The sequence below is a fragment of the Diplotaxodon limnothrissa genome, linkage group LG20 (genome assembly GCF_057381915.1).
Source record: "Diplotaxodon limnothrissa isolate DT_005_m linkage group LG20, D_limnothrissa_male_GT1.1, whole genome shotgun sequence".
NCBI lineage: Eukaryota > Metazoa > Chordata > Actinopteri > Cichliformes > Cichlidae > Diplotaxodon > Diplotaxodon limnothrissa.
This window is the reverse complement of record NC_140615.1, coordinates 31,966,862-31,982,821: the sequence shown is the minus strand read 5'-3', so window position 1 is coordinate 31,982,821 and position 15,960 is coordinate 31,966,862. Positions and strand designations below refer to the sequence as shown.

Here is a 15,960-nt window from a genome sequence, read left to right as displayed (position 1 = left end):
TAATGCTTACTGTCAGTACCTGCATATTTGCATCACTTCAAACGTATTGTAGTTATTCTGAAGCATTATTAACGTGAACAAATATATAAAAATCTTTGTTACGATACACCAGGATCCCCTTTAAATCATGAGGGTGAAGCTAAACGGACTAGTGTGCATGATGTGAGGTTAGTTTGTTTATTGGTTTGTTTGTTTTTTTAATCTTTTACCTTTTTGTATGAAAATGTATGAAAGAAGAGAGAGAGAGACTCTGTAACCATAACAGCACAAAAGTGTACAAAAATAACTGCTGCATGTTACTGATCCTGGACTGTTGACAGTAATTCATATGATAAAGCTTAAAGTGTTATCATATGAATATCATTACTTGTTATATACTTTTTCAAATATCACAAATATTATCATTACGTTTATAACTGTTTACTTGTGTAATTATCCAAACCTTTATACGTTTTCTGCTTTTTGTATTTGTTTTTTGTACTTGTTTGTTTTTTGATTGTATTTAGATCTAATGTAAATCATCTGCCAGCATAATGAAAGACAACTTAATGATTCAACAGAGTTCAATACACCAGGAACAGACGATACTGCATTCTGTTGGTCTTAAAAGTAAGTATGAAAGCTCCTAAATCTCTCCAAAAGTCACCTGATCCATCTCTATTATGTATTGATTTACACTGAAATGCTGTCAAATCAAAATCATAACAAACTGAACATAAATAAATGCATTTTTAAAAATGCTCTCAATCTGTAGAAGTTATAGCAGTTATATGCTTCACTGTGGCATTGAGATACACCATAATATCTGAAATGTTATGTAAAATGCACAATGGAGAGGGTTTGTTTTTTGGTTTTTTTTTACATTTTATTCTAACAATAGGTCACACACAATGCTAAGCGAGGCCTGCAGAAAGAAATGGGAGGAATGCAACCTTAATGAGGATTACTGAAGGGCTTGTGACTCCTTAAATTCATCCGGCTTTGTCCTTCCACCAACTTTAAAGTCACTCTGCTCAAAGTTTTATTGTCTCCGTATCATATGCCAAACGGCCACACGTTTTAAACCTCTTTTCAAACAATGTCCACATTCACAGCAAATCCTGATCAGACCTTTTTCATCTGCTGAACGTGAACCCTGTAACACCCCTCAGGCCTCATCTCCAACATGTACCGCCCCTTAGCATGAAAATAATGATAAAATAATGCAAAAATTTAAAGAAATAACAGTAGATTAGTCGTAGATTAGAAAGATTTCATTGATCAGCTGCTAAAATGTTACTAAGTTGTAATAACAACATTAATTAAAATTTTAAAAAAATTAAAGCTGTGATTCCAAACCCAGTATAACACACTAATCCAAACCAAGTGATGTGGAGAAAAAAAATATTATAATTTTGCTTCAGAGTTCTGTCTTTAGAGATTTTTTGATATTACTTAATGTACACCAGATTTCAAGACTGTTATACACACATTTCATTCAAGATGTAAACCCCCTCCTGAACACTGGAAATGAGGATGAAGACCAACAAATAACCTCCTGCAAAACAAAACTTTGACTGGACCCTTAATTGTGTTTCTACAAGTTACATAAAATGGGATTGATGGTGGGATGTTGTTGCTATCTGCAAAAATCACAGATGAATATAAGACTGGACCAATCCTCTTATTTAACTGCAAGAAAATGAACCTCCACTTGTTGCTTTAGCTTTGAAGCTTTTATTTTACTTCCTGGTGTCAAAATTCAGTGTAAACTCTAAAACGGACTTTTTCTCCTTGATGTGACCTGGTTAGGAGGCTTTGCCACTCCAACATGAAGATCTTCTGTCACAGAGTCAGTTTAAGCCTGTCTCAAGTCGGCAGAGAAAGAAGGTGCACTACGGTGGACTAATGTTGCCTTTTATTCATCTCCATATTTGCTATGGGAAGCTGCACTGGTTTGGGAGTAGCTTTGTGTGTCACATTTGCTGTGAGCCCGTGGCTGTGATGGGATTGGATTGGATTAATTGAAGGCAGGTGTATTTGACTGCAGTGATACTCTAGTCGACGAATAGCCCACACTACAAATGCTGCTTTGATATTTTGTCTCTCTGTGCAGGTGTGTCATATGGCCAGATCTAAGACGACTCTGTGCAGGCCAGGACTATAAGCCGCAGCCTGAAGGCAGAGTTGGGTTGCTGAGGCTGGAGTGATTACTGGCCTTCTACTTACTGGGTGGTGGGTCTGTGGACAACTGCTGATCCCTGTTAAAGTCGTTGACATGTAAAATACAACTGACTTGGGGCATTGTTGACTCTGGCCTTGGATTGTGTGTTTTATCCATTTTGCAACTGCGACACTGGACTGTTTTATGCTTTCATTTTTGTGCCATAGGGAGGGGTTTTTATTTATTTATTCTGACTAATAGTAAACTCAAATTTAATTTCTATCACCTTAACAAACATCACCAAACACACAAACTGTTTGTGTGCAATTTGTCTCACAGTGTGTTGCTAGCTAAAGGTCCAGCTGCTGTATTTCACAGGGAAGAAACAAAAGAGATGGACAAAGATAAGAAAGACAGGACAGGAGAGGAAGAAGAGACGTTAGATTTAAAGGTAAGGATTCCTCATTTAAAGCTGACATGCAAGTCCTCGTGTTTTTAAATCAACTATTGGGTCTGTACGTGTGACATTGTGTTTTTTATATTAAGAAACATGCTGCTAAACAAACTGAGGTAAACTAACTGTGTTATTTACTGTGACATGAAAATCTAATAATATAATATAATATAAAGACAGCATAAACAGTGTACTGTCAGTGTAGGGGATGGAAGTCAGCCAGGAGAACTTTTGAGACATCTGCTGACATCTTGTTGAATTCAGTTGTGTAAATCCACAAAGAGCAGGAGGTCAGCTGATCACAGCCTGTACAATATGAAAATCTAGTGGAACTCTCAGTAGTGGGTTAGGGTTAGCCCACAATGAGTCAACTGACTTTTAGGGTTGCTGAATCCGCTTTAACTCCTTGCCTACACTTTTTCCTCTTTAGAGGCAAAGTCATCCTCTTCAATGTAGGCAACAGAAAATAGAGCTGTTTTTATTTTCATATTTCTTCTCTGCTGATGTTCTACTTAACCAGTTCAAGCTGAGTTACCTTCATTAGGATTAAAATTTAGACTGAAATCTCCTGCTTTGGATGTTAGTGTTCCTATCTACTAAAATTATTTTAATACTACATTAATATAGCACAAGGTTCAGTTAGCTTTGCATTAAAATAGGTGGTTTGAAGATTGGGGGCGGATTTGAGGGCAAAAGTGGGTCTAACCTGCTACTAAAAAGGTATCACTAATGAGTTGTATTTAGTTAGTTTTCAATTAAGTTTAATTCAGTTGTATGTATATAGTGCTAAATCACAGCAATAGCTGCCTCAAGGCGATTTATACCGTAAGGTAAGACACTGCAATAGCACAACCATCACACCGCGGGCTCTGTACGTGCACACGCCTGCAGGGTGTCAGCCGCAGCGGTGGGAGGCGCTGTAACAAACTGAGTGAGAGTGGAGGAGCTGAGAAGGAGAGCAACTCCGGTTTGATTGGAGGAAGTAAACACATCAACAAAGAAAGATGGCCGAAGTGATAGAGCTGCAGAAGCTTAAGGTTGGTATTTCCCTAAAATATGCACTTAATAACCCGCATTTGGTCGGTTTTTAAAGATAAAGATAGCTTTTAACCGGAGTTAGATGCAGGACCGGAGGTCGGGGTTACGTTAATTAACCGTTTTGAAGGACAAAATGACGTCCGGCTGAGAAGGCGAACACCCGGCATGTGTTCAAAGAGCTAACGGCGGGCTAACGTTAGAATACATCGGCTAAGGAGGGAGAAAAAACATTAAATATGAAATTAATGTTAAATAACAAATACTGTCATATATATATGCACAAAGTCACCTACTGTCTCTGTCCTTCTGTAAGAACGTTAACAGCAAGTTAATTTGGCCGAGGCTAGCCCAACATTAGCTTTTAAAAGTGCAGCTCAGTTTACTTGGCCTCTGACTTTACATCCACAAGTGTCCTAAAATGCTGCCGCCAGGCTATTTGCCCTGTGCAAACTTATATCAAATGCTTCGCAGGCAGTTTAGGGTTATATTTTAAAAATGTATTTGACTCCATCTCAGGCCACACAACATAAAAATGAGCAGTATGTGTAAACTCTGTGTGTTTGTGGATTTTATGTGTCCCCAAAGTGTTGGGAGATTCCCGAGTCACAGAAGCCGAAACATTGAACACGACTTACAACAAAGAAATAAAGTAAATTATTAGATAAATAAAATAGCTCACATCACACAAGGGGAGCGACAGGAAGAGGGGAAATGAAACTAAAGAGGCCAGTTAGTAAAAATATAATAAATGAACGAAGGTAAAGATTTTCTGTCTTGAGTGTGGTCTGGGTCTGTTTGTTATCTGTGTCCACACATTTGGATGCTCTATGCGTCAGCTGATGGAGGAATCCAAATAGTGTATTTGATTCAAACTGGATTCAAACTCCAAGGGCAGTGATGGAAAACGATTATCTGACAACTAATGCAGAGTAGCCTCCAGGAAAAAAGAAAGAAAGAAAACATACCAGAGTGCATTACATTACATTAAAAGTACTGAAAAGGTGCTAGAGGGAAAAATATCAATGGATAATTTGGTACTGAAATTTCTTTTAAAAGCAACCAATTTTGTTACCTAAATGGGCTTCTTATGTGATTTAATCCAATGAATTTCATGTGTGGTTGTTGTGTTTTCATATTTGTGTGCGGGCTGGAGACATCTATTTTTGACTATCCTAACTAATAGTTAGGGGCATTTTTATTCTGTAGTTTTTCTGGGATTTTTTTTTTTAAGAAGAAGAAAGTTGTCACAGCAATGTTTGTGCAGGCAGTCATATACCTGTGATGCACCCCAGCCAAGACTTGTTTTCTACAACAGAACTGGTCTTGAGCCCCATCCCCCTAATGAAAGCAAGATTGTGCCACATAAAAAGGGTTATTCTATATCACTGACACAGAGAATGAAAATTACTCATTCCTCTTTATACTTCTTTAAAGTCTGCCTGAAGGGCACATTCGTAGTAGCTGCACTGTAGGCTAGTTTCTCACAAAAAAATGACAGGTACACAAACATCTGCACTGAGACTTATGCTCACCAACTGATGATGAAATGTATCTTTTGCTGACCCTCACATATTCTTTGACCTTCAAATTTGTCACATCAACATAACAGAAGTAATAGTGTACATAAATAGTAAATGGTCTGTGTTAGATGGATTAATGACCGAAAATGTCAGGTTTAAGTAAATGAACTCTGGTTTTTTATTTGTAGCTTGCTGAACTGAGGCAGGAATGCGATGCCCGAGGTTTGGAGACCAAGGGAAACAAAGGGGAGCTCATCGCCCGACTTCAGGCTTATCTGGAGGAACACGGTGAGGAACAATACCTTTCATACCGTCACTCATTTAACTCGCACGCTTGCACAAAACATTTCATTTACCTGCCTAAATAAAGGGCTTAAAATCCACCAATGTGAGACGTGAGAGAAGAGTCATTTATATCTGAAATTAGCTAGCTAAAACAGAGCTTGTCCATATTTGCTAGATCATCTTTATTCTTGTTGCCAACCCAACATTATACATGAATAATGCATGTATAATGATTTTAAATAAAAGAAATGGTGTAAAGTGTTGTAATAGTTAAACACAGAATCATATTTATCATACCTGATTTTGCTGATAGTTCATTCATTAATTGCTTAATAATAAACAGAGTATACGGTGAGCGACGCTCACCACAAAAGAATGTCTGGCTTTTCAAATGTATGATTTAGTAAAAAAAAAAAAAAAGTTGTATTGCGTAAAAAAAACATTTTTCTGTGTTTGAATCAAAAAGGGATTATGTTAAAATGAATGCTCATGTGAGAAAGTGCTAAAGACAAATCTTATTGAAGTGGAATTACATGAATAAATGAAAAATAAAGTGACTTGTATTCATACTTGACTGAAGGCTCATATATGGTGTAATTATTGACAAATTATTTTAAGTATAACATGGAAAAGAATCAAATGTAATGAAGTGATTTAAGTGAGGTAACTTTTTCTTAGTTAAAAATGGTTGAAAGGTCGAAGATGGAGAAGACGATAGGGTATGTCTGGATATCAGGTGATTATATATAAATGACAGCGATTCGGTGTCCAGATAAGAGGAGAGAGAGAGAGAGAGGGGGGGGGGGGGGGAGGCAAACAGCCAAGAGAGTATAAAAGAAGGCACCTAGGAACATTCAGCGTGGTTTTTCCTCTAGTTCTTGCAATGAGCAGAACACATCATCTTAAAATTTGGTGCTGAGGGTCCACAGTTAGAAAGTGCAGCAAGTAATGCCATAGGAGCCACCACCACACGAACACTTTGAACCTACAAATTGGTTTCATGTTTTTTTTTTCTGCTCATTTTTGCCGTATTACATTATAAATTCAAGAAGATTTGGACTTCGATTGTTTTCTACTGGACATGTTTCCTTACATTCTACCTTTACAGGAGGGAGAAGTGCATCTTCAGGCCTGCATGTTCCCGATCTCCTCTCCAGTCTCTCCCCTTTCAAAGATTAGAACAAAATCAACATTAGCTCAGAGTGTGTTAATTAGATAAGTATAATTGAGGTGATTGATTGTTATTTTGTGATTCTTATTATTAGATTTTGCTTTGCTCCTGCTATATTGCTTTTAAAAATATCCTCCAATTAACATCTAAATTCCCTTTTTAGCACTTTGTGAAACAGTAAAAATCTGAGTATAGTTCATCCATCAGCTCCATTTGAACTCTGCATTGCCTGCTGAGTAATATTCATATGTTCAGTTTAGGGGTAGTTAAAGAAAGAGCCGATTCACACTTCCTGTATTCGGGTGCTGGTCCCACAGATCGACAACCCCTGTAGGTGGTTACACGTGCATGTGATGGGTGTGACATAAATTGTTTCTACAGATGATGCGGATGCATTTTAAGTGTTTTGTTTTGTTTTTAAATATTCTGAAATTTATATTTGTTCGTTCTTTTTTTCTTTCTTTTTTTCTCCTGTTTTCTGAACAACAGAGGAAGATGTGGACGTAGATGATGTACTTGCAGAGGATGCAGTGGTAAATTTTTACAATGTTTCCCACAATATGCTCTCTTTAAATCCGCCTCTCAGACTGTATTGTGGAGAAGTAATTTTTTTAAATGTATTTATTTATCTCAGGACTTCACTAAAGTTGAGAGTTCCAACGACGTAAAAGACGACAAGGATTCTGAAACGATCGAGCCTGAGCCGTAAGTTTATCTTCATTAAATTTACCTTTTTTTGTTCCTTCATCACTTATTGGCTGTGGACAATGTGACATTTGGGTCTCATTCAGTAATATCTGTGTAGAAATGTTCTTACTAAGCAAATAATAAGTATACGTTACTCTCAGATTTATGAAGCATATGCACCAGCGATGTTTGTCCTTACCACTCCTAGGCAGCCAGCAGAAACTAAAATTTATGATTCGCGTCATCTTTTTGACGTTTGAAATTTTACTTTTTTACTTTCAGGCCTGCCGAGAAGAAGGTGGTGAAAATAACTCCTCCATTATCTGCCAGCGAGGTGTGTACAACCTGTTTGCATCCACTAATGACTTAAATGTGTCAGGTTAAATGTGAGTCAGAGGGGAATTTTAGCTCATAGTAAAGTTCAGTGGTCTATTTTTAGGAGTGTATATGAACAAAACATATAGATTCATGAGCAAAGGTAATACATCAAATGTATAGGTGTAAATGTAAGAGAGATTTTAATAGGAAGTATACAAAGTTTAGAGTTTAGACTTTACTTCATGTACAGCAGTAATGTCAGTTTTTTATCTAATTTGTTGAGCAGAGACTTCAGAAGAGAGCCGAACGTTTCAACCTGCCGGCGTCATCTGAAAGCAAGAAGGCTATACGTGCAGCAAGGTGAGGCCTTACCTCAATTATTTCTTCTTTCAAAATAACAGTACCGGTAGAATAACTGTGCTCGCTGCATTTGGCTTTTTGTCCGAGAACACGATGAATCAAATCTTTATCTCTTTATTGTATCTTTCCAATGTTACTTTATTTTATTTCAGTACTTCAATGAAATCTGGAGCATTTTTTTAAGTGATCTTATTTTTCCTCATAGGCTCTTTTAAATTGTAGTTGTTTTTCAATTTGTTCATCATTTTATATGATATTTATTTTATTGACATTTTTTTGTATCAATAAAATGTGATAACTTAAAAATAGCATAGTTTATGCGACTCCTCCCTGAGTTAGCAATCACTTAGATGAATCAAACATCATCATACATGACAGAAATAATGGTCATGACTTCTCGAGTAGCACCCATGTAGCTCTTGAAGCAGATTTATGTTTCAGTAAATCTGTGTTAAAACTGAAACATGTGTTCTCCTATATTCTAGGTTTGGCTTACCTGCTACTTCAAGTCCCTCTCCAGGTCTGTTGTCACTCTTTACTAAACAAATGGTTGTTTTTTTTTATAAGAAATGTATCGAAGCTAAGGACTGACTTCGTAGGCTTGTGTCAAAATATGTTTGTGTTTTTTAATTGAATCTTTGTATTTTATTCAGAATTTATTTCTTTTATATGATGACGTTACAAAATGTTTTATTTTCTAATTGTACTATAGAGAAGAAACATAAGCCTTTGTAAACCTTTATACATGCCTGTATTATTGTAGTGCAATAATAATAGTAATACTATGATAGCACTAACTTATACTACTGCTAGAAAAATCTATTTTTTATAAAAGAAGAATTTTATAATTAATGTTATTTGTTATAAATGAATTCCGTTAAGAAGAATTTAAAATTTCCCAGAATTCATCAAAACTATCAACTAAATTTAAAACAGTTGTACCAGTTTAAACCACAAGATGGGGCAATGAGTCTGTTTCACCTTTAATTAAATACAAGGCATTAGTGATAGCTCATGTAAAATACATTAACATATATGAAAAATATTTTCTGTAAGATTGCGGGTTTTTTTGTGTATCTGCTTGATTTAAATGAGCAGATCATCTCCTTCATGTCAGCTTCTCTCACATCTCCAAATAGCTTTCAGTAGCTTATTTTGAAATCGTTCTATGGAGGTCTCATTCTGACCGCTTGATTTGTGCCTCTGCTCTACGCACTGGAGTGGTTGAAGAACTCACAGTGCAGAAGCAGCATGAAAAGTGAAAAATATCAAGTAATATGCAGAGCAAGACAGATTAAATCACAGAGCAGTTAAATTGGTCAGAAAGGAACTTCCATAGTGCAATCTAAAAATAACAGTTATGCTGAAAGCCATGTGGACGTGTTTGAGAAGATGATGTTCAACTGGAGATCAGCCAATCAGGTAATGTGTTTTTTGGGAATTTTTTTTTTCCCCCATGAGATGTTACCTAGAACTTTTTGATCATTTCATACTCATATGTAGCCTGTGGAGAGCGATGAGTGCAGATATGGTGAACAATACTACCTTTTTAAATGTATTTCTGTATGTAACTAATTTAAAAATAAATGGAAAATACTTTTTTTTTCTGGGAAATTATTACTGCAGTAGTTTTCATTTAAAGTGAGACTTCATGCTCAGCCAATAAAAGTTGATAGTGCTAAACTAAAATTGCTAAACATAGATTTAATCAGTTGTAATCAGCCACATCCAACCCCTTAACAACAATATTAGTATCATTAGTATTAGTAGTAGTGTTATTACAAGTATTTCAGTGTTTATTATGGTTTTTCTCACAGTTTTCTACTTTCTGTCTTTCAAACAGGTGTCGTTGTAAACAGTAAAGCTGCGGTAAGTGTCAAAGTAAAAAAAAAATTCTGATCATTTATTTCTTTATTGCTCCATCTGACTCAAAAAGGACACTGAATCATCATGTTTGTCTCTGTTAAAGGTGAACGTCGATCAGCTGAAGAAGAGGGCAGAAAGATTTGGCATGAACGTCTCATCTATTTCTCAAAAGGTGAGCTCTAGTGTTTTTTTTGTGTGGTGTATAAACTAATGAATCAGGGTTCATGCTGGACATTAAAAAGCCTGAAATTAAAATTAATCAATAAATCAAAATAAAAAATTCCTGTAAAGTTTACTCTATGTATTTATTTTGCAGATGATCTGTTTAAAATTGGAAGAAAAATTGTCATCATTATATTTGTGACACCACAAAACAAACAATAGCGTGATATGAAATGATAGACGTTTTCATATTGTCATAAAATATATGTCATTATATCGAACAGCCCTAATAGTACTTGTTTTTTCTTTATTTATTAACCCTCTTTAACCTCCTAGGACCTGACGTCCACATATGTGGACATCACATTTTGGGTTGTTTAGACCAAATTACGAAATTTTGCTCTACAAGGGCCTGATATCCACTTACGAGAACATCATGCTGCCACTGTTCTATCAAGATTTAAAACAAATGTCCTCTTATGAGGTTAAATGTTGTTCTGATTCTTTTTTTCTTGTCTTTATTGTTTGCCCTTTTATTTAGTTTTTGTTTACTTTTCCTTGAGAATCTGTGCTAATGTTAAGTAATACTATATTTTACAAAATAATTTATAGCTAAATCATTAATATTATACTGACTTTTTCAGATTGAGGAGGATGAGAAGCTTAAGAAGAGGAAGGAGCGGTTTGGAGCCCTAACAAGCGCGGGCTCAGTTGGTGGAGACGACGTCGATGTACGATTTTGGTTTTGTGTGATTCATATTTCATCACAATGCCATGTGATTTAACCACAGTGAATGAAATAAAGAGGCTGATTAATCTTTTCTTTCTTTTTGTCTCTGCAGGCCAAGAAGATGAAACGTGCGGAAAGATTTGGAAAAGTGTAAATAAAGTGTGAAGTAGGGTTTTTTGTTGTTGTTTTTTTTAAGGGTTTTTTGTGACTGTACATCAGAGATTCCTGAGGATGAGAACCGGAATAGGCTAAAATCAAAAGTACAATTAAATGCAGCTGTATCATTTAAGGTAGTTGAAAAGCACATATTTGGATTTTTTTGTAACGACAGAATTGAAGGGGTGCAAACAGGAGCTTGTAAACAACGCAGAAGTTTCTCAGTTTTAAGATTTTTGCTCATCGTTTCAACTGCATTACAGTCCATTTTTCTAATGTATATCAAGCAAATACAGCAACAAGCAGCTACTTTACAGTAAAAGATGGTTAATTACTCATCATATAATCTTAAGATAAACTGCTCAGTGAAATCAATAAAATCATTTTACAAATGAAACCATTGACGAGGTTGAAATGTTTTGTTCTGAAGCCGTTGCGTAAAGTTTTCCATTAGTGAAAGAAAAAAATTGATGCTTTTTATATAAACATGTTTTTGTAGAGTGTTCCAGTTATGATGAAACCTGTTATGGAAGTGATAACCGATTGAAACATCTAGTAGTTTACAGTAGAAATAGGAAAAGGAAGATTACTGACTGTAATTTGTTCTCACTGTGTGTTTAACTGTACTTTTGATTGATCAGATAGTCTGATTGGGGGGTTTTTGGAGGGGGGCTGGGGCATCACTGATACACTGCTTCAGTTATCTGTCCATTTTATAACATTTTGTGATTTTAAAATAAATTGTTTTCAATTTTTTGATACCTGCGTCCTTGTCTCATCACTGTTGTTACTGGAGTTTGATCATCAGTGTGGACCATTTTAGTACTAAAGAACACATTCTGTCGAAGTGTAGTTTGTATTTTCCTCAGTTGTTTATTATCTTTAAATATGGCTGGAGTTGTGTGTTCATATTTCTCTCCAAGTGTGTGAACATTAAGAAATGTTATTTTTGAGTCAGGCCAGTTAGAGACCCCCAGTTAGAAGTTGTATGATTGTAAGGTTTATCTTCATATTTCACAGAGATAACAGAACAAGGCAAATGTGTATCTGGAGTATTGATTCAAATGACAAAGAGCTTTGCGAGTGTAATTACCCCCTGGTGGGCACTGATGAAGCACGGGGATTAGAGTCAGATAGCTTCACCAAAGGGGGTGCCTGACACACATCGTAGAAAGCAGCCGACAGTCCTTGTCTGAGTGCTAAACGCACGGGCGATGTAAAGTATTTAATTTCAATTTTGCTAAAGTAAAACATTTGTGAGTTTTCGGTGCACTATAAAATGCAAGTAATAATAATTTACCATAACCTTTCAAGTAAGAATTACAGGTACAGTTTGAGTTTGTCTCTTCAGTTTTTCCTGTTTTAACATTTTGTATGCTTTCCTATATCAAGCACATTCTGCTGCTGCTTTACTGGGAATATTTTTTTCACCTAACATTAAGTGACTAGTCATATTACAGTCTAAAAACAGACTGTCTTACAAATGAAACAGTCATTCTGAGCTGGTTTTAATCTAAAACAGCTCCGGAGAGGTTCAATTATCAAAGGATCAATTCTTTACTCATTAAAAGTTTGGTTTCAGTGACGTTTGGGTCATTTTTACCCTTTATTTTCTTTCTTCCCATAATATCAAACAATGTTATGATAGGGAAAATGGTTTAAAACATCTAGCTTACAATTGATGCAGTATGACAAAATAATATTTCTGTCCCATTTTGATAAAATGTTGCTGCAGTAACACATTCTAGAGTTTTTAGCTGTACTGTAAAACCTCAAATAACAATATAAACACTGTCTGAAAAACAAAAGCAGTAAAGCGGTTGTAACAGGAATGATGAAAAATCAATACCCAGATGAGTGAAACCCAATAAGTCACAATAAAAAAACAAAAAGGAAGATTTTAAAAAGATATTTTTACAGACATTTGAAGAAAATCAACAATTCTTAACAACATAAAGGCTCATTTGGGCAACATTTCTGCTGTAATTTGCAAACAAATCAAAAGTTTTAAAAGTGATCGGAAAAATCTGAAAATCAATTATGAAACATACAGAAAGCCACTGCAGAGAACTGTGATTGGAATGATTCGACCCTAAAACCAGCAAGAAGCTTTACTGCTGCATTTCAAACTGTTTAAAGACGACAAACCAAAAGGAGAAGAAAAAGTATGAACAAGGTCAACGTTAACACTTTCGTAGCATGTACTTTTAAAATAACAGTTCAATATCTGCGGTTCACTGATAAGTTTTGTTGTGTAAATTAGTGCTCACTGTTAAAAATCATGTCCACTCAGAATTATCTGTATTTTAAACTTCCTGGTGATCACCTCATCACTCCTGCTAATGTGCCCTAACCAACTGAAACCCCCCCTCACACCTACAGAAAGAGGCCGCTCCCGCTTGAAGTTTCATGACACAATGAGGGTGATTAGTCTGAACAACTCTGTATTGATATGGAGCAAAAACTGCTGTGGGACAGAGACAGCCTCAACCACCCAAATACAATACAATCAGAAGTGGGCTTTCACCATTAGTACTCTGTGACAATACAACGTGTCAATTATTTGACACCTGCATGGCTTTTCAGTCTGTCACCAAGCACATCTGTTTTTTATTAAGAGGATTAAGGATTAAGAGGTCCCAGCATTCCCTGCCTGGATATTAGCAGAGAAGTGGGTACAAAAAATAAAAAAATAAATAAATAATAAAAGAGAAAATAAAGTGGTACGCTGCAGATGACCTCTCAACAGGAAATATGGGGTTTGTTTTTGATGTGTTAAAATTGACCTTTTCACCTTTTATATTAAGGGGAAAACCTTAAGAATATTGGCCAAATTACCAGATTTAATTTTAAATAAAAAACGGAGCAATTTTATCTTTCACCACTGACTGAAAACGCTGTAATGGAACCTGATCTACATCATTTAATGATTCAATTTGGGATTTTTTTTTATAAAACCTTTTTTTGTATCAATGTGCTCCAAAATAGTGGTGTGCAATAAAATTGTTATGTGACCCCTTAAAACACATGTACTCACACACACACACACACACACACACACACACATATATATATATAAACTAACCCAGGTAGAGTTAGGTTAACAGAAATACACTGCCCATCTGTGAACTAAGATGTAGGTCTATTAGGTTATGTTGTGGTGAACCTTGGTTTGGGGGATGGGTGTTCATACTGGAGTGCAAAATTAAAACCAATGGAAGATGGGCAAGAAAAGTTCAAAGCCATCAGGTGCTCAGTTTAGAGAAAAGAAGAGGAGGAGAAACGAGCAAAAGATACAGGAAAGCAGATGTGTCATTGGATAATGGCAGGTCATCCTGAAACAATCAGAATCAGAATACTTTATTAATCCCTAAGGAAATTATGTGTGTTACAGTTGCTCCAAGAAGAAATGGTAAAAAAAAAAAAAATAGTAACAGTAACAGACTAAACTCCAAACAATACATTATCTTACAGATTTTACACATTTAAGAAATAGCACTAATATATACAGATCACTCAGTTCTAAATATCAAGGATTAACAAAGGTGATTATAAATAAATATCAAGAAAATTGACAAGAATATTCCAGAGTAGAAAAGAGCGCGTGTAAAAAGGGTGTAACTATTGCAGGGTTCACTGTGTTAGATGGAGGAGTTGTACAGAGAGATGGCCACAGGCAGGAATGATTTCCTGTGTCGGTCAGTGGTGCTTTTTGGTAATCTCAGTCTCTCACTGAAAGTACTTCTGTGACTAGCCAGCATGTCATGTCATGGAGTGGGTGGGAGGTATCATCCAACATTGTCTTTATCTTGGACAACATCTGCCTCTCAGACACCACCCTAACGGAGTCCAGCTCCATCCTCACAACATTACTGGCCTTGTGGATCCGTTTATTTAGTCTGTTGGCATCTGTGACCCTCGACCCGCTGCCCCAGCATGCAACAGCATAGAAGATAGCACTGACCACAACAGAGATACAACAAGATAACATCAATTAGTAGGGATAGTGAAGTGTCACTTGGCTATGATTTTAAAAAGTAGACACTGATGTAGCATACTGAATCTTCTCTGGTGAAATTCAGTATGGTTCCGACAACAGTTTTATGTTAATGTACAATCATTAATATGTTTTATGTGTGTGTGTGCTGTGTTGGGCAAACTTTGATTAAATTGAGGAGGACTGATATGATATCGTTTAGCTTTTGAGCACCTATTCAGGAGAAGTTTCACTCATCATCCACTAAAGGGTAGTTAATCATATTAATCAAGGAAGATGATCAACCTCTTTGGTCATTTGGCTTGATCATGTCAAGTGTCAATTAAGTCAGGTGATTAACTAGATTGTTATTCCTCCTACAGCATCATCTCATATACACAGATTTTTGTACTGCAGAAGTCTTTAGTGCTGAAGGGAAAATCCCGGGAAAAAAAAATCTGGGACAGCATGGCTGTCGGGACGAGTTTAGCGTTAGCATAGAACTTTCTAACATAGCACTATTTGGTTATGGACAGATAGGCTAAGACTGTGATGTTAGAGGCTGACCAAACAGGCATATGAGGGAAAATGGAAGGGAACGTAGCTCTCTCAGTGACCGTGGCTAATCATATAACTGGCCACCATTTATTGCCCAGCGTTAGCATGCTTTCAAAAGCAAGTAAAACCCCAGACACACAAGCCTAGAGACTTGTTTATGACAAGTTTCAGTTGAAGATTCTTACTGAGAACTTTAATATTAGACTTCCTACTTCAGCTATTTTTTGCAACTTATCTTCTCCTCTTATGTGCCAGATGGTGGAGTTAAACTTCTCACCCATGGGGGCGGGCCTAAGTGCCTAAATGCACTGGTTTTGCGAAATCAGTGATAATAGCAAGTTTATTAATGCAGCACTTTTAAATTTTTGATTTAGACTGTGTTTCACATTGTTATTAGATTCCATTCATACTTGACGTTTACAGCTAGGGGGCGGGGTTTGGGAAGGGGCTTGTGGTAAGGTAGCACCATGAGTAAAGGTATGTGCACTTTTAGTCAGTACCTAGGAAGAAAAGTGGGCGTATACTGATGCAGGACA

The 15,960-nt window shown here is 36.2% G+C and overlaps 1 protein-coding gene across 1 annotated transcript; it reads left to right on the top strand.

Annotated features, from left to right (window-relative positions):
• Positions 1-3,588: 3,588 nt before the first annotated feature.
• Positions 3,589-11,186, top strand: sarnp (SAP domain containing ribonucleoprotein). Its single transcript, XM_085344286.1, has 11 exons — positions 3,589-3,634; positions 5,344-5,443; positions 7,101-7,144; positions 7,246-7,316; positions 7,581-7,632; positions 7,903-7,976; positions 8,462-8,496; positions 9,820-9,845; positions 9,946-10,014; positions 10,649-10,735; positions 10,847-11,186. The coding sequence occupies exons 1-11, from the start codon at positions 3,602-3,604 to the stop codon at positions 10,886-10,888; spliced, it is 633 nt and encodes a 210-aa protein (XP_085200412.1). The 5' UTR covers positions 3,589-3,601; the 3' UTR covers positions 10,889-11,186.
• Positions 11,187-15,960: the final 4,774 nt, after the last annotated feature.